The 26,405-nt window shown below is 47.7% G+C and overlaps 1 protein-coding gene across 2 annotated transcripts; it reads right to left on the bottom strand.

Annotated features, from left to right (window-relative positions):
- Positions 1–26,370, bottom strand: LOC104587326 (uncharacterized). Of its 2 annotated transcripts, none has more exons than XM_010244881.3 (6): positions 25,931–26,370; positions 25,644–25,834; positions 25,438–25,483; positions 19,039–19,130; positions 18,818–18,934; positions 1–420 (listed from the first exon to the last, which is right to left on the bottom strand). In XM_010244881.3, the coding sequence occupies exons 1-6, from the start codon at positions 26,142–26,144 to the stop codon at positions 349–351; spliced, it is 732 nt and encodes a 243-aa protein (XP_010243183.1). In that variant the 5' UTR covers positions 26,145–26,370; the 3' UTR covers positions 1–348. The 2 variants fall into 2 exon arrangements, with proteins under 2 accessions (XP_010243183.1, XP_088755067.1); XM_088898941.1 differs by having other exon boundaries at positions 19,039–19,121.
- Between the last annotated feature and the right edge of the window lie 35 nt (positions 26,371–26,405).

The following is a 26,405-nucleotide window of genomic DNA, read 5'->3' as shown; positions in this document are numbered from 1 at the left end:
TTTATTGAAACGGGTTTTTTTTTTTATCGATATAACAATCAAGGGTTTTGGAATTGGGAGAAACACCTGCCCCATCACATACACATAGGGCAGCGGCAAGCGGTTTTGGTCTTCGTCCAATGTCCGGGACCATTATTTCTGGAAAAACATCTCTTCTTTCAAAATTTTCTCTCTTTTCCTTCTCTTTTTATACTTAAAAGAAGCAAGAATTGTTTGAGAACAAGACCACATCTGAGAAATAAACAGCTACAATACATAAAAACATGGATAAGGCTCAGCTAGTGTGTAGCCTGCAGGTCCAACATGATGATGGTAAACTCAAACCGGCGTCCCATCCAAGCTTCAAAATCAAATCTTCCCGGTTCCAAGAGGCTGCCTTGACGTATCACCAGAAGCCCATGCTTGGTAATCCTTTACAAGCTGAATAACCAGCCAAAACAAAAGCAATATTATCAGAACTCAATCAGAAGAAATGTCAACTGTCTTCAAGCAAAACAACTTCAAAATCGACAACAAATAGACAGAAAGAATAATCATCTCAATACAAAGAATACAACAGGGGAAGGATGTGGCTTGTGCACCGAGGGATGAGCTTGTTTGCATCACGGCAGAGAAATGTCGGCCAATGTTTATTTCCTTTTTCTTCTCCTTTTCGTCAGAAAAATGAAAGTGAGCTTCCGTATGCATCATTATCTGTTTTAATCCAGACCCATAGCAAAGTTGCTGGTGTACATTGAAAATCCATGGGTAACGATGGAGGGTGATTTGGTCCGACCTCGTAGCACAGGGACACGTGTGCGTGACCTGGCTCAACGAATAGACAGCACAACCACGACTCGACGGGAGAGACACGCCGAGTCCAACACTGGCCACTCGGCGGGTTAAGCGACTCGTCGGGGACTAACACCTGGCCAACCTTGACTCCCACCAAGTGTAGGAGATCCCGAACTCCTCCCAGGGCCTGAGCTCCCCTTGAGACCCAAGCTCCTCCTAAGGGGCTCCGAACTCTCCCTTCCTAAGAAGGGAGCACCCCGGTTTTTGGCTAAGTGTCCCGAGGGAGAAGCACCTCAGGGCAGCACCGCCTCCAATGCAGGCACCTCGGTGCCGAGACAAACCTGCCCCAGGTGGTCCGACGTACAATAGCTCGGCAAGCTGCAAGTTAACCTGCCTGACATCCGTACCTGCCGGATCCGGTGGCAGGGCTCTGATCCCTTGCCAAGCGGCGTTCTATTTGCCGTCTCCGAAAAGTGTGACGCGTCTGTCAAGTACGTACCTGGCAATAGCAATCTGTAGCCGCAACCTGCACCCGCCACACCTGCCCTGGCAGTAACGGCTAGGGCAGTGGCGGTTATGCCAGGTGTGACCGAGCTCCGACATAAAAGAACCCCAATCCTCACGAAGCAAAGGTATTGAAGCTTAAGCACTTTCAACACTCTTACTCTCTGTTCTTTCTGTGAGATTTCTCCAGTTCTAACTTAGCCATTGGAGTGTTCCCGCCGGGAGAACTCCCCGGGAACCCTTCACCTTCTCCTTCATCTCAGGTGCCGTCCGTTCCAGCCAGTAGCCAAGTCACAGCCAGCAAGGAGTGCCCAGATCGTGCAGCATCATTTGGCGCCGTCTGTGGGAAGCGTTTCAAAAAGCCTCCCTCTAACTTCTGTGAAACTTCCCTCTCTTTAACTCATCAGCACCGACACCCATGGCTTCTTCCAGCAACTCCGGACGCCGAAACAACACCCTAGAGAAGCAACTCCAACTGCCCACCGTCTGCATCGGGCAGTTCACCGTCCCCCTCTCTGCGGACGGAGTTCCTAGCCTGAACGTGCCTACAACGGTGGCACCCATGACTGTTCCGCTGCCCCCTGCAATCGGGACGACCTTCGCCGAACCTACCATCCCCCTTCCGATGGCCGGCCAAGGTCAACTTGAAGACTTGATGTAGTGCATGCGGGCCATGCAGGCCCAGATGCAATAGTTTTAACAACTCTAGTTCCACCAGCAGCAAGTGTTGCACCAAGTATCCCAGTATCAGTACCAGCAACAATTCTCGTCACTCCCTCCCCGGCATCCGGCTACACAGCCAACTAAGCCTCATCGTCGCAGTGAACTCCCTTCCCACCGGGGAGAGACTTCGGCATCATCTCGTGGAAGGAAGGGAAGACTCCCTACCCCCGCCACACGGCCCGCAGTCAGGTCGGGGGCTTCCCAGCCGATTAGGCCTGCGTCGCCTCAGCACTCACAGTTCGAGCCTCTGCTAGCGGAGAACAGGTTTGAAGTGCTAGCCGACGACCTGGAACAAGGTCCTTCTGTCCGCAGCTACCGACAGCCATTCCTGCCTCCCCCTAGGCCCATCGAGCTCAGCAACACTAAGGCCAGCAGCACCAACGCCGAGCCGGCCAAGAGGCAACGGAGACGCCATCGGGCTCGCCGAACTGCCACCACCCACAACCTGCCCGAGCTCAAGGGCAAAATAGAAATAAGTTCGGGAGAGGTAAGAGCTATGCCACTTCTCTCAGTCCCCTCTCCTCTGTCTCCGGAGCTCCTCGCAGTCCCCATGCCCAGGGACTTCAAGCTCCCACCATTGGACAAGTACAACGGGTCCTTCGACCCCAACGACCACGTCAATGCCTTCCAATCCCAGATGCATCTGGCCAGGGCGAGTGAGTCTTGCATGTGCGTGGCCTTCTCCACTACATTCAAGGGAGTAGCCCGCACCTGGTACCGAAACCTCTCGCCGGGCTCAGTAAGGAGCTGAGCACAGTTCGTGTAGGTCTTCACCTCCTACTTCGTCACCAGTAAGAGATGCCTGAGGACTCAAGAAAGCCCCCTCAGTATAGTCCAGAGGGAGGGGGAGTCCATCCGGAACTACATCAAGTGGTTTAATGACGCTTGCCTGCAGATACCCAACCTGGACCCTGCAGTTCGGCTCACCATGGCCAAACGGGGCATCACCCATAAAGAGTTTAAATGGCACGTGGTCGTCAACCAACCCAAGACCGTGACCGAGTTCCTCGAGCTCGCAGATCGGTTCATAGGGACAGAGGAGGAGATCAACTAAAAGGGCAAGCACGCCCTCAAGAAAAGAAAAAGGGAATCGGAACCCTCGGCTCCAAGTGACTACAAGAAGGACCAAGCTCGGGGGGCAAAGCCAGTCCAGCCTTTCCGAGCTCCAGTAGCAGAAAGGGTGTTTACGCCCCTCAACACAAAACGAGTCGAGATCCTCATGGTGATCAAGGACGCCCCGTATGTAAAGTGACCACCTCGGCTCAAGGCCGATCCTAACGTTAGGAACAAAAACTTGTATTGTAGGTTCCATAAAGATCACGGTCAAAGTACCGAAAGTTGTAAGAATCTCCACGATGAGATAGAAGAACTCATCCGCTGCGGATATTTGAGGAATTTTGTACAGCATAGCAATAATAATAATAAGGCAGGTCGGCACGAGGAGCAGAATAAAGAAGCCCCCGAGTCCAGCAAACAAGCAGAGCAGCCGCAGAGGCAGCCTCCAGACGAGAGGCTAGTCCGGGGAACCATCCACGTAATCGTCGGAGGATCGATTGTCGCGGTGTTATGGACACGACACCCGGCAACACGCTGCGTCGCAATCACAGGCAGCAGCGCACCTAGCGGCACGCACCGCCCGGCAGCACGCCGCGGTACAGGCTGCCTAGCAGCGCGCCGCGGTATAGTCTGACAGTCGCACGCCTAGTGGCACGCACCGCCCGGCAGCGGCACACACCACACGGCAACAGCAGTAAGGAGAGACGCACGCGCCAGCGGTAGAGCGGGGCCCATACGGCAGCTCATCCAGGTGGGCCCACTCTTATCCGACCACAGCAGCCCAGCTCGCCAACTCCAGTTGTACCTTTCCCTTATCCCCTATTTTTGTGTTCCCCTTACAAGTAGGAGTTTGAGTTTCCCTTATCCCCTATTTTTGTGTTCCCCTTAGAAGTAGGAGTTTGAGTTTCGCTAGAAGTTTAAGTTGCGATAAGAGAGGGACTACCTTAGCCGAATACAAGAAGGAAACCCTCTTGAAAACTCCTATTTAAGGAGCTGATTTTATTCAATAAAGGTATCGAATTTTCAGTCAAGAAGAGAGCAAGGAGAGTTAGGTGATCTCTTGAACAAATCACCCCACAGTCCGCCACCATAGGGTTAACTCGCAAAGGGAAGGCAAAGGGAAGGCAGGGAGTTTTCCCAACAAACCGCCCAGTGACGAGATCCTACGCCCGGGCCCATAACATTTTGGTATCAGAGCCAAGCGTCATGGGTGACATGGAGCAGCTATCGTCCAAGGTTCACGAGCTGGAACACCATCTCGTGGAAAATCACGCGGAGGTAAGAGAAGTTAAAGAGGACGTCAGGGAACTTCGGTGTCTACTGGAGTTATACTTCTCCACCAGGGAAGGGAGCCCTAAAGGGGCAGCCACTAACCACAGCCGCCGCCCAGATCGAACAGAGGGCTCCGGTGAGCGATAGAACGACACACCGACAGCAGCAATCATACCCAAATACAGTCGTCTAGAGTTCCCCTCATATAGCGGCAGCGGTGACCCACTCGGATGGCTGTACCGCTGTGAGCAATTCTTCCGCAATCAGCGCACGGAAGAGAAGGACAAGGTCAGCCTAGCAGCATTCCACTTGACCGATGAAGCACAGCTCTGGTTCTACCGAGTGGAGCAGGAAGAACCAGGCCTTAGTTGGGGCCAGTTCAAGTCGTATTGCCTCCTCCGGTTCGGGCCCCCATTAACGAGCAACCCTTTGGGGGAGCTCATTAACCTCAAGCAGACCGGGACCTTTGCGGAGTATCAGCGGCAGTTTCAGACCCTCCTCGCCAGAGCCTCTTCAGTTCGGCCAGACCAGTAGGTGGATATGTTCACAGCAGGTGGATATGTTCACAGCCGGCCTATCTGAACCCCTGAGAGTTGATGTGGAGATGCAGAGCCCACCCAACTTGGTCACAGCAATGAATCTGGCCCGAGCCTTCGAGCGCAAGCTGCAAATCAGCCGTGCGCCGTCCAGCATGGGGCGTCCCGCAACGACTTGGGCGAACCCAAGGTCTACCGCGGGAGGGCCTTCGATGGCTGCCAACAAGGAACAACGCCCTTTCACCAGCAACACTACCCGATCTGCAACTAGCATGGGTAGCAGCACGACAGCACCTCCCATCAGGCGCTTATCCAGGGCCGAGATGGCAGAGCGCCGAGCCAAGGGCCAATGCTTCAACTGTGACGAGTTGTACTCAGTCGGCCACCGTTGCAAGCGGTTATTCTGCCTTCTGGTAGACGAGCTGGAGGATGAAGAAGAGGAACATGCGACACTAGAACCCGAGATCTCCCTCCATGCCATCACTGGAGTCCAAAACTCCCAAACCATGCAGCTGCAGGCCCAGGTGGCAGGACAATAGGTACGGATTCTGGTTGACTCAGGGAGCACCCACAACTTCATCAGCAAGCAGGCTGCGCTCCAACTGAAGCTACCAATGGAAGACAGACCGCGGCTCCAAGTGGCTGTAGCAAATGGGGAGAGAGTTCACAGTCCAAGGATCTGCCAAAGCGTCCAAATCCAGGTGGATTCTAAACCATTCCTCGCAGATCTATTTGTACTGACCCTAGACGAGTTCGACATAGTGTTGGGAATTAAGTGGCTCATCACCCTCGGCCCCATCCTATGGGATTTCAGCGCCTTGACCATGACGTTTGACTTACATGGGAAACGGGTCACCTGGAAAGGGACCAAGATAAGAACAAGGAAACCACAGGTGCATACTCTCCATGGCGACGCCTTGCACACCGCAGAGATGGAGAGGCTTCTTGCCGATTTTTCAGACGTATTCTTAGAGCCTAAGGGCCTTCCACCGAGCCGGTCGTGTGACCATTGGATCCCCTTAATACCAGGGGTAGGACCCGTGGTCGTGAGGTCGTACCGCTACCCGCACCTACAGAATGACAAGATAGAAAGGTAGTGTACAGAGATGCTGGAACAGGGAATCATACGCCCCAGCCGCTCTCCATTCTCTTCACCAGTCTTGTTGGTGCCAAAGCAAGACGGCACCTGGAGATTTTGTGTGGACTACAGGGAGCTCAACAGTAGAACTATCAATGACAAGTTCCCGATCCCGGTGGTAGACGAATTGCTAGACCAGCTCCACGGGTCTCAGTACTTTTCTAAGCTGGATCTCAGGTCAGGTTACTTCCAGGTCCGAATGGCCCCTAAAGATGTGGAGAAAACAGCCTTCCGAATGCATCACGGCCACTTTGAATTCCTGGTCATGCCTTTTGGTCTCACCAATGCCCCATCTACGTTCCAGGCCCTGATGAACGAAGTATTTTGGCCCCACCTTCGCAAGTTCGTCCTAGTATTTTTCGACGACATCTTAATTTACAGTACTTCGTGGGTGGAGCACGTTTGTCACCTAAGGACAGTTCTGGAGCTGCTACGACAGCACAAGCTCTTCCTAAAATGAACCAAGTGCTCCTTCGGAGAACCGCAGGTCCTTTACCTAGGCCATATAGTCAGTAGGGAAGGAGTCTCGGTAGATAATTCCAAGATTCAAGCCATTCAGGAGTGACCCAAGCCTCAGACTATTAGGGCTCTCCGCGGATTCTTGGGGCTCACGGGATACTACCGCAAGTTTGTAAGGGACTATGGACTCCTAGCGGCCCCATTAACCAAGATGTTGAAGAAGAATGCATTTCAATGGGATGAGGCAGCTAACACCGCCTTCACAAACCTAAGGGACGCACTCTCCACTACCCCCGTGCTGCAACTACCAAACTTTGACCAAGAATTTACGGTGGAGTGTGATGCGTCTGGCATAGGCATCGGCGCAGTATTGCAACAGCAAGAGCACCCCATAGCCTTCTTCAGCCGCAAACTAGCAGATTGGCACCTCAAACTACCGGCCTACGAGCACGAATTGATCAGGCTGGCCAAGGCCGTCCAGCACTAGAGGCCATATTTGTGAGGCAGGCCCTTCGTTGTCAAGACAGATCACTATAGCCTCAAATACCTTCTAGAGCAGCGGCTTACTACTCCACCCCAACAGCACTGGACAGGCAAACTGCTAGGGTTTGACTTCCGCGTAGACCACAAGGTGGGAGCCTCTAACCGGGCCGTTGATGCGTTGTCCAGGCGTGAAGAGGACGCGGCACACCTATGCGCGGTCTCCCAGCCCCACGTGACCCTACTGGAGGACCTAAGGAGCATGTTGCCCCAATCACCAACGTGGACATTGGCATGGTATGCGAGACTCGGTTAGGGATTTCATCCAGAACTGCTCCATATGTCAGCAACAAAAGTGGGAGAACTTACACCCAGCAGGACTCCTGCAGCCTCTTTCACTCCCAACGCAGATGTGGGCCAATATCTCTATGGACTTCGTTGAAGGCTTGCCTAAAGTCGGTGGGAAATCCATCTTATTCGTAGTGGTGGACCGCTTCTCCAAATATGCTCATTTCATTCCATTATCCCACCCCTACAGCGTAGTTTCTGTGGCCCACGCATTCTTCACACACATCTTCCGCCTAGATGGGCTTCCTGAGTCCATCGTCAGTGACAGGGATGCAGTCTTCACTAGCACCTTCTGGAAGGAGCTATTCAGATTACAGGGCACGACCCTAGCCTTTTCCTCCGCCTATCATCCACAAACGGATGGGCAAATGGAGGTTGTCAATCGCACCATAGAAATGTACCTTCGTTGCTTCGTCGGGGACCAACCACGACGCTGGGTGGACTGCCTTCCTTGGGCCGAATACTGCTATAACACATCCTACCACTCGTCCCTTGGCATGACTCCCTTCCGCGTGGTGTATGGGCGAGACCCTCCTCGTCTTCTCTCCTACGAACCGGGTTCAACACGGTTGGAAGAAGTGGACCGCAGCCTCCAAGACCGTGATGCCCTACAGGCTGAAGTCTCCTTACGGTTACAGCAGGCACAGGCACGCATGAAGATAGCCTACGATCAGCACCACCGCGAGGTCACCTTCCAGCCAGGACAGTTCGTTTGGCTAAGGCTCCAGCCCTACCGGCAGCTCTCCCTCAGGCGACGGGGCCCCCAAAAGCTGACACCAAGGTTTTACGGGCCCTTCAAGGTTTTTCGACAGATCGAGAAGGTTGCCTATCAACTTGAATTTCCAGAGCACAGCAAAATCCATGACGTCTTCCATGTGTCCCTACTAAAGCCTTTTACAGGGACGCCCCCAACGCAAGTGCCTCCTCTACCCCCTCTCAAGGACGGCAGACCCATCCTCCAACCTAGAGCTTTGGTCCGGTCGTGCATCAATCAGGGCACCTTCGAAGTTCTAGTAGACTGGGATGGACTACCATCAGCGGAGGCCACTTGGATCCCCTGGACCAACCTGCACAACGCCTACCCCGACCTCGAGCTTGAGGACAAGCTCGTTGTCCAGGAGGGGTGTAATGTTATGGACACGACACCCGGCAACATGCTGCGTCGCAATCACAGGCAGCAACACGCCGCAGTACAGTCTGCCAGTCGCACGCCTAGCGGCACGCACCACACGGCAGTAGCACGCGCCTCACAGCAACAGCAACGAGAGACGCGCGCGCCAGCAGTAGAGCGGGGCCCATACGACAGCTCATCCGGATGGGCCCACTCTTATCCGACCACAGCAGCCCAGCTCGCCAACGCCAGCTGTACCTTTCCCTTATCCCCTATTTTTGTGTTCCCCTTAGAAGTAGGAGTTTGAGTTTCCCTTATCCCCTATTTTTGTGTTCCCCTTAGAAGTAGGAGTTTGAGTTTCGCTAGAAGTTTAAGTTGCGATAAGAGAGGGGCTACCTTAGCCGAATACAAGAAGGAAACCCTCTTGTAAACTCCTATTTAAGGAGATGATTTTATTCAATAAAGGTATCGAATTTTCAGTCAAGAAGAGAGCAAGGAGAGTTAGGTGATCTCTAGAACAAATCACCCCACAGTCCGCCACCACAGGGTCAACTCGCAAAGGGAAGGCAAAGGGAAGGCAGGGAGTTTTCCCAACAAACCGCCCAGTGACGAGATCCTACGCCCGGGCCCATAACACGCGGGCTGCACTTCGGCAGCAGCTCGGTCATCAGCCCGCGAAGCTGCCAGAGAAGAACTAAACCCCCCAAAGCGGCCAAGGGTGGAGGAGCCGATCTTCTTCACTGAAGATGATGCACGAGGGGTCCACTACCCCCACGATGACGCACTCGTCATCAAGATTAGGATCAACGACTTCGAAGTCAAGCGCGTCCTAGTAGACTCGGTGGCGGATATCCTCTTCTAGACAGCCTTCGATCAGTTTCAGCTCCCAAAAAGCGACCTGAAGCCCGCAAGCACTCCACTAGTGGGATTTAGCGGCGAGGAGGTCAAGCCTTTGGGGAAAGTCACTATGCCGGTGGAGGTCGGTACCTAGCCCAATGTGGTAAAGCTCAATCACGAGTTCCTGGTGGTCGCGACCCCCTCTCCATACAACGTGATAGTAGGATGGCCCATCACCCACGTCCTGCGAGCGGTAGTCTCCACCTACCACCTGGCGATGAAGTTCCCTACAGACTTTGGAGTCGAAGTGGCATAAGGCGATCAGCTCGAGTCCCGCAAGTGCTACGTTGCCGCCCTCAAAGGAAAGGCCAAGGTAGCTGACGACCTCGAGCTAGGACGACCTGCAGAGCAGTTCGCGGAGCGAGCTACGCCTATCGAGGAGACCATCCCCATCCCGACTTCGATAGATGATCTAGCTCGGGTAATTCAGATCGGCGCTTCTATCGAGGAGCCCCTGCGGTCCCAATTGGTAAGCTTCTTACTCGAAAACTTAGACGTTTTTGCATGGTCAGCGGTAGAAATGCCCGGCATAGACCCTAACATTATCACTCATAGACTTGATACTCATCCCGTAGTTAGGCCCGTTAGACAAAAGAAACGCAACCTAGCCCCGGAGCGATGGAGGGCAGTCGACGAGGAGGTCAGGAAACTCCTTACAGCCAATTTTATCAGGGAAGTCCATTACCCGAGCTGAGTGGCCAACCTCGTTCTGGTGAAGAAGGCTAATGGTAAGTGGTGCATGTGCGTCGATTACACCGACCTGAACCGAGCTTGCCCAAAGGACTGCTTCCCACTTCCCAGGATTGACCGTCTAGTGGACGCGACCTCAGAGCACAAGTTGCTGAGCTTCTTGGACGCCTATTCGGGCTATAACCAAATCAAAATGGACCCAGCTGATGAGGAGAAAACCGCCTTCATAACCGAGTTCGGCCTGTACTGCTACAAGATGCCCTTCGGGCTGAAGAACGATGGGGCTACTTTTCAAAGACTTGTAAAGAAGTTGTTCGAGCCACTTGTTGGCAAAAAGGTAGAGTGTTATGTAGACGACATGGTCGTCAAAACCCAATTTTCACAAGAATTAATACAAGATTTACACTCAGTCTTTGGAATCTTGCGTAGATTTAATATGAAATTAAATCCAAATAAGTGTATCTTCGGTGTCACCTCGGGTAAATTCCTAGGGTTCATCGTTAACCGGCAAGGCATTGAGGCCAACCCGGAAAAAATCAAAGCCATCCTTAAAGGAGGTTCAGAAGCTGAACGGCCGGTTGGCCGCCTTAAGTCGCTTTTTGTCCAAGTTAGCAGATCGTTGTCTGCCTTTCTTTAAGGCCATAAAAAGCAAAGGCTTTGAATGGACCAAAGAGTGCCAGCTCGCGTTCGACGAGCTCAAAAGGCACCTCGCCAGCATCCCAGTCTTGACCCGACCCGAAGTGGGTGATGTTTTAGAGCTATACCTCTCAGCAAGTGACGAGGTGGTCAGCTCGGTACTAATAAGAGAAGTAGATCGGGTCCAACAACCCGTCTATTATGTTAGTAAAGTGTTGCAAGGAGCAGAGACGAGGTACCCGGAGATAGAAAAGTTAGCCTATGCACTGGTTATAGCAGCCCGAAAGTTCCACCCATACTTCCAACCTCACACCATCGTTGTCCTTACCAATAAACCTCTGAGGCAAGTGTTGCTCAAGCCCGAGGTCTCGGGAAGGTTAACAAAGTGGGCCATCGAGCTCAGCGAGTACGAACTCCAGTATAAACCGCGAACTACTATCAAGGCCCAAGCCTTGGCAGATTTCGTCGCAGAATGCACCTTTAGCTCCAAAGTCCCCTGGCCGGTGGAACACGAGGCCCCTAGTATGGGAGAGCTCGGAGTTCCCAGGCTGGTTGAACTCAAGCGTCGTGAAGTAGCAACCAACGCGGCATCTCTCCTAGTTAGGCCAAGCCCGAATTGGGATGAAGAACCCTGGATCCTTCACGTAGATGGCTCGTCAAATCGGCAGGGCAGTGAAGCAGTGATCGTTCTGTACGGGCCAAGCGGTGTGAAACTGGAGTACGCACTACGCTTTGAGTTCGCGGCATCCAACAACGAAGCAGAGTACGAGGCGCTGCTAGCCGGGCTGGATCTTGCAAAGGAAGTGAAAGCCAAGCACATCGTCGTCTGTAGTGACTCCCAGCTCGTGGTCAACCAGATTCTAGGTGAGTACGAAGCTCGCGAACCAACCATGGTAGCATACTTAGCCAAAGTAAGAGGGACTCTGCTCAACTTCCGGTCACACTTCATCCAACAAATCCCGAGATCAGAGAACGCTAAGACCGATGCCCTATCGTGGTTAGCCAGCACGGGAGATAACACCATGAGAACTATGTGTATAGAAAGCTTGCTTCGGCCTAGCATTCTCAGGGGGGCAGAGGAGGCTGCTCCCGTCGTTCAAGTAGAGCCGAGCTGGATTGATCCGCTCACAAGCTTTCTGCTACGCGGGGCCCTCCCCGCAAATCGTAATGCCGCCAGGAGGGTAGAGCGTCAGGCAGCCAAATACATCATGATAGACGGATGGCTGTACTAAAGATCCTACACGCTCCCCTACCTGCACTGCCTGCGACCCTCGGAATCCGAGCTCGTCCTCCGCGACACTCATGAAGGCCTGTGCGGTGGACACTTGGGGGACAGGGCCCTTGCTCAGAAAGCACTACGACAAGGGTACTACTGGCCAACCATGAAAGCATATGCGACCGAGCTTGTCAAAAAATGCGACAAGTGTCAGAAGCACGCCAACATCCACCACCGGCCTGCTGCTGACCTGAAATACCTCACTAGCCCACGGCCATTTGCACAATGGGGGATTGACATACTCGGGCCATTCCTGCCAGCAACAGGACAAAGAAGGTTCCTAGTGGTGGCAGTGGACTATTTCACAAAGTGGGTCGAAGCTGAACCTCTCACAACAATCACGGCTCGGAACATGCAGAACTTCTTTTGGAAGAACATAGTGTGTCATTTCGGATTACCTCAGGTACTGATCTCTGACAATGGTAAGCAGTTCGAAGACATCAAGTTCCAAAACTGGTGCCGAAACATGAGAATTCAGCAGAACTTCACCTCAGTGGCGCACCCTCGGGCAAATGGCCAAACGGAAGTTACGAACAGGGCTATCCTTCGATGACTAAAAGCGCGCCAGGACCGAGCTAAGGGACTGTGGACGGACGAGTTGCCCAGTATACTATGGGCCTACCGTACCACGGAAAAGACCGCCACAGGAGAAACACCCTTTAACCTTACATACGGCACCGAAACAGTCATCCCAGCCGAGATTGAAGTCCCCTCGCTGAGATTAGAAGCATATGAAGACAGAGCAAATGAAGACAAGCTACGCACCAACCTCGACATGCTAAACGAAGTACGGGACCTCGCATACATCAGGATCGCGGCCTACCAGCAAAGGATAGCTCGGTACTATAACACCAGGGTCAAAAAGCGGACTCTCCGCGTTGGCGATCTAGTTCTTCGCAAGGTTATGGTGCCTGAGCCCGGCGTTGGCAAGCTCGGTCCGAACTGGGAAAGACCCTACCGAGTAAAGCGAGTACTCGGGGAAGGAACATACGAACTCGAAACCCTAGAAGGGAAACAAGTACCTCGGGCGTGGAATATTGTCAACCTAAGACAATATTACCCATAAATCACCGAACTGGGTAGACCGCGAGTCGCTCCTAGAGCCTAAGGGCCAATTCGCCGAGCTAGCGTCGACATCGGCAACACGAGATCCAGTCACCCCATAAGTAGGGGCAGACCTTAGGAAAATGGACCACGAGTCACTCTCAGGTCTAAAGGGCCAAAATGTCGAGCTAACAAAGACCTCAGCGCAATAAAACTCTGAGAGCGGACCACCTTTGTGACGCGGATAAATTTTAAGGGGCTACCACAGTACATGACATATCGAGCAAGCAGACCAGTGGATCCCGCGACTCTTAGCTCACCTCGGCATACAACCAAAAGACAATTCAGGCACATGCACTACTATGCCTTACTTTGCCTTACTGTGTCTTACTACGACAACATTACCCATAAATTACCGAATTGAGTAGACCACGGGTCGCTCCTAGAGCCAAAGGGCCAATTCGCCGAGCTAGCGACAACCCCGGCAACACGAGACCCAGTCACCACCTCGGCAGGGCCAACACGTCGAGCTAACTGAGGACCTCGGCACTATGCATGACTTAATCGTCTCGCTAGCATAGGCTCAGTATGACAAGGACAAAAGGAGTCTCGGGTACGAACTCCCAAACACTTAGCCTAAATCGATATATGGTGACAAGGGTAAACACCGACCTAAGTAGCCATGTCAGGCATGTGCCTTAGTATGTCCCCCTCAGGGTATGTTGTAAAATCTTATGGTCACCCCTACCAAGTATAGGAAAACAATTCGGGGTGACAGCGGTAAAAGGACGCCCACCTCGAGAACTAAACTCGCTAGCTCGATAGCTCGGGATAAGACAAACACTTCGACAAAAGAGAATTACACAAACACTTAACAAAATATGCACTCTCATTACACAACATGTGTTTCCATTGCAAAAACCTTAGTACAGGGGATCAAGAGAAGGAGAAAGTAAAATTGAGCTCGTAGGCCCAGGGTACAAGGAACACACAACTACTTCGAGGGCTTATCGACCTCACTCGGAGCCTCTTCGGGGGTGTCAACCAGGTCGATAGCACCGGCCTCCTCATCGCCGCCCTCCTCTTCGGAGTCCGGGTCATCCATGGCCTGGCGGGCCATGTCGTCTGTGATCCTCCAGGTGGTGATGGCACTTGTGTCGAGGTCGGGGTATGTATGCCTTATCAACCACCTGCTGAGCTTAAACCCCCTACGGTAGACCTGCGACATCACATCGTCAAACTTAGATGACTTGACGTAGTCGATGACAGTTTGGACCTTCGTCTCCTTGAGAGCTTGATCGAAGAACTCGGTCTTCTCCTTAATGTCAGCCTTGAGGTACTCCACCTCGTGCTCCAGGACCCCCTTGGCTTCCTTAAGCGCCTGTGCCTCGAGCTACGAAGCCTTCTAACCTGCCTTGAGGCTCTCCACCTCGAGCTTTAAGGCCTCCTGGCCTGCTCTAAGCCCGTTCACCTCAGCTTTCAGCATGTCCCTCTCGTGGGCTAGCTCCTCCTTCTCTGATAGCAAAACTTCAATAAAACCCTTCTGAGCTGTAGCATCACTTTCCAACTGATGAATCTTGCATCGAGCTACCCTCAGATCAGTATGAGCTGTGCGAGATAACTCCTCAGCAGCCAAAGCGCGCCTCAGGTATTTGTCAGACTGAAAGGCCAACGCGTGCACAGCAGTGTTCACCTGGCAAAAGGAAGTCGGTCAATACCAGAGAGGAAAGAACGAAAGAATGGGAAAGTGGTGACCCTTAGAGTGCGAACTCACCACCATAGCGTGGGTTGCAGCGCGGGCCCCGAGCTGACCAGGGGTGAGTTCAGCCCAGTCTATAACCTCTGCGGAGATGACAGCCCCTTTATTTCTTTCAAGGCTGACCTGGGGGTTCAGGATGCTCTCCTCCTCCTAGCTCCCCAAGCTGGATGACGCCGTCTCTACAGCATGATGAGTCGATCCTTTGGAAGCCTCAGCAACAACCTCGGCAGGATTAGGAACTTCGGCGGCAGCCCCAACTGGCTCAATGACCGGCTCTGCCGCCATTCCAGGCTCCTGAGATGGCAAGTCCCCCTCCAAATCTATCACTAGAGGGGCACTAGGGAGCTCAGGTCCCGAGATGGGAGCCTGTGGGAGCTCGGGCCCCGAAGAAGGGACCTGCGGGAGGTCGGGTTCAGGGGCGGGGGTACTTGGGGGCTCCATGCGCGCCTTCTTAGCGGCTCGCTTTTTCCTCTTCTTCATTTGGTGAAGGAGCCTCGGGTCGGTAATCCTTTCTTCCTCCATGGACCTGCAATAGAGCTCGGCATCAGTAAGCTTGAAAACACTTGGCTGATTAAGCAAGACACTAAAGTAGAAATAGACCTACCCGAGCTCAAACCGGCCTAAATGAGCTTCTCTTCAGCAATATAATCCCTGTGATCGAACCTGACCTGAGCCCATGAGTGGAATGTTTCCCTCGTCTTCCGGTCGAGAGTAATGCTGGGGGCTTGGGTAGCCACCCTCCAGCTAGTAAGGAAGGGCCACCCCGTGCTACTCCGGACTACAAAGTAGTCCCGCTTCCAGGCCGGGACCTTGCTTGGGAATTTATGTAACATTTTGAACCCCGGGCGAGGGGACAGATAGTAGGTCCGCCCGCGCTCGGGGGGAACGCCCGAGGCGCTCTTCTTTATTAATAGAATGGAACAAAGGATGTCTGCGTCTAAGGGAAAGTTATGTGCGGAACAAAGGGAGATAGTCCCGACTATGTTCCGAATAGAGTTTGGGTGGAGCTGGTCCAGCATGATGTTGAAGCGTCTCAACACCTCGGGAATAAGGCGGTGAAGAGGGAGACGAAGCCCGCCAACGAGTTGCTCCCTAAAGATCACGATCTCATTCGGATCATGCTCCCAAGGGAAGTTGCCGGTAGGAAGACTATATGAGTACCCCTGAGGCAGGTTGAAGTGCTGGATGAGGTGTTGAAGCCTCTCCAGCGTCATAGTAGATGGACCGAACTGACCTGGCACCTGACCTCGGCGGGAGGTGGACGCCAGCCTACCCGAGGTCACCCGTGCCTCGTGAGAAGGCCGGGCAACAGTAGGGTCACCCTGACCCGAGGTACACACCTCGGGTTCGTCTAAAAGACTGTCCCCGCTAGACATAGAATGAAATGAACTGAAAAAAGGAGAAAGGAAAGCTCGGGGACTCACCGGGAAAAATACAATCGAACTAAAACTGAACAAACTAGAAGACCCGAGCTGAAGACTCCAAACGTGAGCTCAAGCTAGACAAAAGATACTTAGTGGCAAAAGAAAATGACCAGGGTCCCCCATTATTTATAGCCGCTGAGCCCGAGAACCAACGATCAAGATCAAAGCAATCTGACGGTCCTCAAGAAAACCGGCTGCGACTCTCAAGGCAAAATCAGTTTAGCGCGTTTTTTGGCATCCGCAAAGTTCATATCGCGTGGCGTCCGCGCGTAAGTTGTACGCAACCCAGGTTTTTCCTTTCGAGTGAACCGAACACCAGACCGGTCTGGCCAACGAGTTGCCCGACAGGGTAGCATAAGTACCGAGCCAAATCCACCCGGCACACCATGAACTCCCCGCGTTGGGTCACCACCCCCAGCACGGGGAGTGGGGGCAATTGATGGAGGGTGATTTGGCCCGACCTCGTAGCACAGGGACACGTGTGCGTGACCTGGCTCAACGAACAGCCCACCCTGACAGCACAACCGCGACTCGACGGGAGAGACACGCCGAGTCCAACACTGGCCACTCGGCGGGTTAAGCGACTCGTCGGGGACTAACACCTGGCCAACCTTGACTCCCACCAAGTGTAGGAGATCCCGAGCTCCTCCTAGGGCCCGAGCTCCTCCTAAGGGGCTCCGAGCTCTCCCTTCCTAAGAAGGGGGCACCCCGATTTTTGGCTAAGTGTCCCGAGGGAGAAGCACCTCGGGGCAGCACTGCCTCCAATGCAGGCACCTCGGTGCCGAGACAAACCTGCCCCAGGTGGTCTGGCATACAATAGCTCGGCAGGCTGCAAGGAAACCTGCCTAACATCCGTACCTGCCGGATCCAGTGGCAGGGCTCTGATCCCTTGCTAGGCGGTGTTCTGCTTGCCAGGCGGCGTTCTGTTTGTTGTCTCCGAAAAGCGTGACGCGTCTGTCGAGTCCGTACCTGGCAATAGCAGTCTGTAGCCGCAACCTGCACTTGCAACACCTGCCCTGGCAGTAACGACTAGGGCAGTGGCGGTTATGCCAGGTGTGACCGAGCTCCGACATAAAAGAACCCCAATCCTCACGAAGCAAAGGTATTGAAGCTTAAGCATTTTCAACACTCTTACTCTCTGTTCTTTCTGTGAGATTTCTCAAGTTCTAATTTAGCCATTGGAGTGTTCCCACCGGGAGAACTCCCCGGGAACCCTTCACCTTCTCCTTCCTCTCAGGTGTCGTCCGTTCCAACCAGAAGCCAAGTCACAGCCAGGTAGGAGCGCCCAGATCGTGCAGCATCAGGTAACATGAACGATAGTATGAATAAATAAATGGTGGGAATGCTTTAATGGGATTGATAAAGCATGCAAAGATCATAGACCAACATTAACGGAACGAGGGAAAAATGATCGGTGAATCTGAGTTTTTTCCAGTACTTTGTCAAACAGAAATGCAGCATATATGCATCAGACGTTTGTAAAAAGAAAATTTTATAGGAGACCGTAGTAATTTTAACCGTGGGTTGCCACCTGGTATTGTCTATTTCAGTTATGGTTAAATCATTTTGGTCAATATGAATAAGTGGGTTCACTAAAACCTCCCCTTCTCTCAACTGTTTATTTAAGTGTCCTTCCTTCATCTTCATGAACCCACCTGACTTTAAAAACTTTAAACTACTCTTCACTCAAATGTTACAAAGCAAGGTTGCATGGATTCAGACATAAGAGTCGGAGACTCGGAATGTGATACATGTCTGGGAGTCCAACTTGGCAAACCCAAAAAGAGTAGTAGGATTCATGGACACATCTCACATAATTAATATTATATTTTATATATATTATGATTTTTTAATATTATTTTTAAATGTGTTTATTTTCTTACCTACGATTTAAGTAGTACCCCTGCTTTTCCCAAAAGGTTTCTTCTGGGTTCCAAGAGGGCTTAGACAAGGAGACACATTATCCCTTTTGCCATTTAATTTAGTGACTGAAGTTCTTAGCTGACTAATAAAGAATGGCAGATGAGAGGAAGGTGACCCAAGTTTTAGAGTAGACAGAGAAGTACAAGATGTATCTCATTTATACTTTTCTTTTGTTATCTCATAACTCATTTATACTTGTTGACAATGTTATAAGTTTGGGGTAATCTCATGGATTGGGGGATGAGTGGATTCAAAAATTATTCCTTGGAGACTCTATCTCTCTCTCTCTCTCCCCTCCCCCTACCCCCTCTTCCATTTTTTATCTGCTTTGAACATACCTCTGTTCTATTCTCAGATCTGGGACACTTTCACCATAGATTCTCATCAACACACCACAATAATCCATCCCTTCCTCCTAACTTCTCAAATCTGAACCACCTTCTTTACCCATCACTTCTCCCGTCATAATGTGCTTATATAATTTTGATAAGTTGAATTTGCAGGTTCATCATTATCCATTTTTTTTCTACATTCACTCATGTCATAGTAAGGGGTCATTGCTTAGTGCAATGGTAAAATCTTCGGTAACTAACTAGAATGCCAAAGCTGATCTCCATATCCAGTCCACCCTCCCAAGACCCTCCTCATTGGGACCAATATTGGGTAATGACTTTTTTTACATTAAGGAGCTAAAAGTCTATCACTAGAAATAATCATCATGAAATTGGTAAGAAAATAAGCAAGAAATCTCTAGAAGTTTCACCAACCTGTGTCATAAACCGGGGAAGCATTATCCTCAATATTTGTTCAAGGACTTGAGTTCCAGTTGATTCAATCACTCCCACTGGAATTGGTTGAAATGGAAATGGAATATCAATGGTAACCTGAATGACATAATGATACAGCAATGTCAAAAGTTGGGAGCAATAGAGTCCATTTAATCGTACACCACATTACAACCTCAACCTACATAAATATCAAAAGTTACCTCAATGACTGTATCTGAGGTTAGCTTCTGGACTGCTGAGTCACTCTGCTCACTACCACAAGATATTTGATTCACCATTGAAGCTGCATTTCCTATACTAAATCAGTGTCAAAGGACTCCTGAAAATGAATTGCAAATTTAATTTAGACCTTAAGGACCCAAAAGTTTACATGCACAATGAAAGAAATTTCATGTCAAATTGCACCACCAGAAACACACCCACTATGAAAATGCAAACCAACTAACGGCAAGAATTTACAGGACTCTGAAAGGCAATGGCATAGCAAACCACTGAACTGGAGGCCCTAAAGAAGTAAGGAAACAGGAATTTTGGAGGAAGATTCATGACCTAATTGAATGATTTTCTTTATCTATGAGTTAAAAGTAAAATTAACTAGAAAGAAGAGAGGGAAGAGTCCAAGCCCAGACTACAATTCAAGGAAATGGAGTGTAGGATGGAAAGGATAGAATTACAACAATAATGCCATCCTATATGGTAGGCAGCCCTACCACTCCACTTTTACCAACGCTTTTCACCAAATCATTGGCCAAACTAGGAATCCAAGTGGAAAAGCTGTTCAACCTAGAAATTATCCTCTACCATAAAAGCATAAGCTAGCCCCAAGGCCCCCTGCAAATCTTTTTAGTGCATCCCAATTACATTGCCAAAGTCTCCTTCAATCTCCAACAGACCAAAGCCTTGGGACTAGATAGTTTTAAACCCTAGAAATAGAAATAAAACCAATGCTCTGAAAGGGTCCCTGTTTCCTTTCAGACCTGAGAAAATCAAAACGGTGGCTCATCATTTCTACCTTCCCCAACACCTGAATGGCCTTTGTTTCTTACAGTTAATTAACACCAATTGGTGCGAAATACATTTCCTAAAATAATTTTTATCAGTGGAATATTTCTTATTTGTTAGTTAAGAACTTAAGAGTTTTTTTGCCTCTAATTTAATTAACTAATTCTTTGAGGGCTGTTGTATATTTCCCAAATTTAGTTAAAAACCTCAAGATTTTTCTGATTATGATCTAATTAACCTGTTCTCTGAAGATTGTTTTTGTATTGCTCAGTTCTCTTTTCTTCCTTTTGCATGTTTGATCTGACAATATATAACTATAGGAGTTTATTATCTAGTAGGTAGAAATTAACATGTAAAACTCAGATGTCAACCTCTATCTTCATTTTCTTTTTTCAATATGACATAGTAACAAGGGACTTTCAGATTGTCATCAGCTGGAGGCAAGAGGGATCAGATGGCCCCAGTTCATTACATAATCAAATTATAGATGCTAGATCCTCAGCATCCAAATTGAACATTTCATTAAATGGAGTTTGACTGCCCCTTTGGCTAATGGTCTTGCTAGGTGGGTTGGGGGTCAGAGGATTTGAGTTTATCAGGAAACTTCTAATATTGGATTCATCTTTTGGATTAAGAGCATAGTTAGTAAATACATGTACATCACGAATATAATAGGGGAAACGCTTGTGTACAATTTGAAACTGAGCAAGGAATATGGAAAAGATAAATGTTCATTTGCATGCTTAATGCGTTCTCATTTAAAAAGTTTGGCACATTTTATCACTAAAATTATAAATACGCAAAAAATGTAACTATTTTTAAAGTTTTAAATATCTATAAAATTAAAAGCTCTCAATACATCAACATCTTAAAGATATGTCTCAGCACTTTCATCCAAATCATTTAGCTTAACTTTTTGGCGCTGAAGGGAAAGAAGTGCAAAGACAAACATCTCAAACTTACTCTGATAGTGTAGAAACCTTCTAAGGACCATACCATCGCTTCATGTAATGGTAAAATCTCAGACTAACAAGCATGAGAATGCAGGTTCAAATCTGACAGTGCCCAGTTCGTACAAAAAATACTGCCAAAAGATAGGTTTTGCATCCAGTGTACCTCTCCCAAGACCCCAATAGCTAGGACCAACATTGGGTAATGGCTTCTTTATATGGAACCCTTCACAAGACCCTAGTTTCCACCTGTCGTCCAATATATGGTAAGACTAAAAGTTCCATTCCGCTGCCAAGTTAAGAAAATTTAAGTTTTGGAAAGTCTAAAACATCAAGTTCAAGAAGACTGTTGTCTCAATCTTGCTAGAGTTGCAGTTACCAATCAGACCTAAGAGGGGGAAATGACTTTGACCTCCATGGCTTTATAATCTATATGTTAGCAATTGCAAAGGGCCAGGGCTACCCAAAGGCCAACCCTCAAGCTTAAACTTCAAAGTATTAAGACCTCAAGGAGGCTTCCTTATCAACCATGATATCAACATTTGACAATTAAGAGGACCAAGCAATCAACTTGCACTCCCTCATAGTACCTTTGAGACAGTAACCTTTGAAATATTTCTTTCTTGCCTTCAAAACACACCAAACAATAGCAAATGAAGAATGAGGACAGAAGATTTGCTCCTGTCAACAAGAATGATGTGCCACTAGACTACAGGTCAACAATATCCAATGACAACTGGATATAACTCCATTAACTTGAAGTAACTCTAAATATCATCCTTCTGGGAAGGAGCAGATTATTCATCAATTTGCCTTCCCTCTTTCACATAGAACACAGATTGGAAGGTTTTTATTGTTTCCTCTTCAGTAAAACATTCATACTCTGATTCTCATGAAGAAAACCAATGGCATGCATGCTTTAGGATTAAGGAGACCAAAAGATCCTGATCTTAAACTACAAGTGCCCCTTTCTTATCATTTGCATACCTCTAAAGCAAGAGAAATCATACCTGTGGGGAAGGTGCCAAACATTGATGAGCTGACCGCTATCCTCAGTGTAGGGTGGGACTCCCACATAGAGCCAAATGTACCACTAAAGCTATTTGGAACCCAGTGTGTTAATGAATGGAAAGGAAGCTAGCCTCATGGAAATCTAAAATTCTAATTATCTCTCAACAAGAGCAAAAGCAACTTTGCTAAAGAACACCTTATCTCAGTTTCCTAATTTCTTCATGTCCCTATTCCCCATGCCAGCTGGGATGGCAGAGACATCAGAGAAATCACAGAGATGCCTCTTGTGGAGAGGTTGGAGCAAGGAGCATGAATAAACCTAATGGATTGGGGACATATTTGTAAGTCCAAAGTAGCCAGGGGCATGGAGAGGTTTGGGAAGATTCCACTGCAGCTCCAATGGATTAAATAGAAAGTAGGGGACCTAGGGGCAGGGGACAGAATAAATTTCTGGAAAGACATCTGGTGTGATAACAGGGCTCTGATGGATATGTTCCCTTCACCTATCATCCTAGCTGATAATAGGGTAGCAAAGGTAGAAAATTTATATGAGTATTGGGGGTGCAGTGACATGGTGTCCTTCCTTTAGAAAGAAAATCTGAATGATTGGGAGACAGGATCTGGCTGCTTTAATCAGATTACTCAAAAACACAACTTCATGGCCAGGTGAGAGGAATTAAAGGTTATAGAGGTGGGACAGCTCAGGCAAATTCTCAGTTGGGCCTTTCTTCAAGAAGTTGATGAAAGTTTAAATGCAACTGGAAACACAAATTTTGGGCCTAATAAACACTTACAACATAATCCTTCTACCATTAATACCCAGTACTGAGAACAATGGAAAGACATGTTCCCCACTCTAAGAAAATCAATGTTGTGTCTTATGCCATGATCGAATCCCGAGAAAAACCATTTTGCAAATCCATTTAGAAAATAAATAGTTTATAGTTTATTTTCTAAATAAACTATTTACTACATACTAAATACATTTTGCAAAAACAATTCCAAATCAACTTTAAAACAATTCCAGATCACTATCACAATGATCAATTACCCCAAATTCCCATTCTTATCTGCACCAACATACCCAGATATTGACCACGAAAGGACCTCACCAGTTGGCAACAAATAAGTATGGAATTCAGTAGACTACCACCATCAAGTATGAGGATCATGTGCAACAATCTAGATGCGCCACCAATCATAAAATCCAGGAACCATCTAGAATTAGTCGAATTCAGTGTTTCTTAAGCACCAACATACCTTGGGTCTAGACCTATTCACAGGCCGGGTTCAAGTTGGGCTTTGCCTCTTTATAAACAGAATACATTTAGACCTGATCCTGGCCCACATATAAAGCCCGAATTCCAGCCTATAAATTGGGCAAGAAGCTTTCTTTTTACTCAACAACAAAACTGATTTATTTTAGGGAAATTGTCAAAAACTCACCATGAGTTTTCAGCATTTCTGTTAAACTCACCACAACTTTTCAAAATGTCTAAAACTCACCATGTCACTAACTTGATGTTAAAGAGACTAACGGCTGTTAATATATTACTATTTTAACCTTCATAGAAAAATATAAAATATACATATATTTTAATATTTAGATATGAAAAAAAGGAAAAAGTTCAAAAAATATTTTCAAATATAAAATACATAAAAAAAGAAATTGCAAAAAATATAAAAAATTATAGAAATTGTACACAAAATAAAAATTTATTTTCAAATTATAGAAACTACAGGAATTGAAAAAAAAAATCAGAAAATAAAAATTGTAGAAAAAACACCAAAAATTATAGAAAAACACAGAAATTACAAATAAATAACAAAAAATACAGGAAATTTTATAGATTGTAGAAAATAGAAATATGTAAAAAAAACAGAAATTATAAAAAGCATTATAAATTTGAACAATACACTAAAATTTAAAAAAAATAAAATAAAATTGAAATTTTAACAAGACCCTTTTTCCTTTAACTCACCATTCAAGGGTGATTTGGTCATAAAAATTGTTATTTATGCTGATGTGTACACCTCTGTTAAGAAACATTAACGGTGCACTAACAGAAGGTGAGTTTTGGAAAATAAAAACTTACTGACATGGTGAGTTTTAGACGTTTTGAAAGACTGGTGAGTTTAAGAGAAATGCTGAAAACTCATGGTGAGTTTTAGACAATTTCCCTTTATTTTATTATTTAAACAACCTCAAAACCCAAAAATATTGAAAGATCTCGCAATGGCTTGGGCTCAAGCTCAAGCCTAGAGTTTTGGACCCAAGCCCGAGCCTACTGGCCTAAAATCATATCCAAGCTCAACCCATGATGGCCCAGCCTGGACCATTAGGTTACCCAACCCATGAACAGGTCTACTTGGTATTAACCCTAGCAGTTGAGACAAACTGCTCCTTCCCTTAGGGCAGCATAAGTCTGTCAAAATTGCCAACATAAACTACCCCAGTCTATTCACAGGTTGAGAACAGTTAGCCTACTAATTATGATGGTCTTAAACCATCCTCATGATTAACATAATCCTAAAATCTACATCAAGGACAACTCACAAAAATATACCCATTGGCACAAGTAACTGTATAAGAAACTAAACTTTTTATTCATGATAAAGCAGTTTACATGCAATATTGGGTCCTAGAGGCATGCATATCTAATAGATGAGAAGTAATAACGTGGGCAAACTTTCCATACAAAGAAATTGGGTCCCACATATCCCATCGAAAGAGGGATTCCTACTCTAGACTGCAATGTTGGGAAAAAGTCTCACCAGAGATGGTCTGGAGAGAAGGGGTCACTAAGCTGTGTATTCTGTGGGTAGGAAAGGGAAACAATAGATCACTTATTCCTCAATTGTTTGTTCCACTGCTAAGATGAACACTTGTGCAGAATTCTAACCTTCAGCTAGTGCCTGACAAGGTCTTTACAGGAACATTTGTTGGGTTGGAAATCTGGAGAACTCAACAGCAGAGAGAGAAATCTATGGAGTACAATCCCAGCAGTTGTGACTTGATGCATCTAGAGGGAGAGATATCTCAGAATATTTGAAGATGAGAATTGTTCTTCAGAGGAGTTAATTAGAATTAAGAAGAGAAATGGGTGCAATTCACCCTTGGCCATGCAGGAGAAATTCAAGGACATTTCATGCCGTGCATATTTTGAGTTTGAAATTTTATTTTCTCGAGGGATATGTCTAAGCCCCCTTTTTTGGGCTGAATCAATTTGTTTAGTCTAATTACTCACTACATTCTTTTTTCTGTACATGGCGTTCCCACTTCAATATAAATACAATATTGCACCCTTTGCTCAAGAAAGGAAAAAAAAATAACCAAGTGACAATCCTAAATCTTAAAAGCTCCAAAGAAAAAACCCCATGTTTGCTGCCTATACATTCAATTTCTTATATTCAATTGCAGATAACTTTAGCCAACTGAGAAAAAAAATATACCACTACATTTGTCAAAAGAATCAAGCATACCAAGAAGAGTTTACCAAGAATAGTATCATTATCTCTACCCAGTGCCTAGCAGTTACTAACTTAGATCCACTTATTCAACCAAAAGTAGTAGGTAGGCTTCAGGGTTGCAATTAATTACTTTGTCCCGCAGAACAGAGGAAGGGAATTTCGTACCATGAAATTTCTCGTTTTGTGCAACCACGATTGGTGAACCTTCCAACTATAACCAGCCACAATAAACAAATAATCACGATACAATCAAATACGACAAAAAAAAAGATTATTTCATTTTATTTGCTCATTCTTTCTTGACAGCAGGAGGGACAGAACAGAGAGAGTGAGAAAGAAACAGAGAAACAAAGAGCAAATGAATAAGATACCTTGCAGGACAAGAGTCTAATGCAGCAGCCATTAGGTTGCTCTTCAACTCTAACAAGCAGGACAGGACAGACTTCAAAAGAAAAGAATTTGATCCGGTACACGTAACAGCGAAAGGTGTTGTCATCAACCCGTTCAATCCGCTCAGCATCCAACACAGAATACTGGCTTGCAGGCAAGCTCATATACTCCCCTGCAACCAACAAAAATAGAAAACAAAAACTTAGATCAGTGAAAACCCACCTTTACCCCTCTGCTTCCTTTCGCCATATCCGCAATAATTACTAACTCAGTGGACGTTCGAGTTGCTGAACAGAAACTGATTCAGACCGCCTCGCAACAAACCGTGCTTTCGGTGTGGAATCTGCAAGAATGCTAACAGAAAATTTACGGGTATTACGCGCAGACGAAAATAAACCGAAACCTGCACTTCTAAAACATGGAATTCGAGGTTTTCTGGGAGCAGAGAAAGAGCTAAAGCGCATAGAGTTGTTGAGCGCCATCTGCAGTGGCACCAGAGAAAAGCCAGGGATTATGTAATGACTGAATGGTCGAAGGATAAGACGAGTAATCACCAGTGAGGGACATTATTAGACTAACCCCTATAATAAACACCCCACGTGCACAATAGAATTTAGAAGCTGACATTTACTAACTTGCTCCAGTATTAGGAAACAGAAAAATGGTAAAAGACTGGTGATTCCAGATTTATCATCGTATCACATTAATCTACGTTAAGAAACCTAATTGAAATCAGCATCAAT

The sequence above is a fragment of the Nelumbo nucifera genome, chromosome 2 (assembly GCF_055504915.1).
Source record: "Nelumbo nucifera cultivar China Antique chromosome 2, China Antique-T2T, whole genome shotgun sequence".
In the NCBI taxonomy this organism is placed as follows: domain Eukaryota; kingdom Viridiplantae; phylum Streptophyta; class Magnoliopsida; order Proteales; family Nelumbonaceae; genus Nelumbo; species Nelumbo nucifera.
The sequence above is the reverse complement of the archived record's forward strand: the minus strand, read 5'-3'. Positions and strand labels throughout refer to the sequence as shown.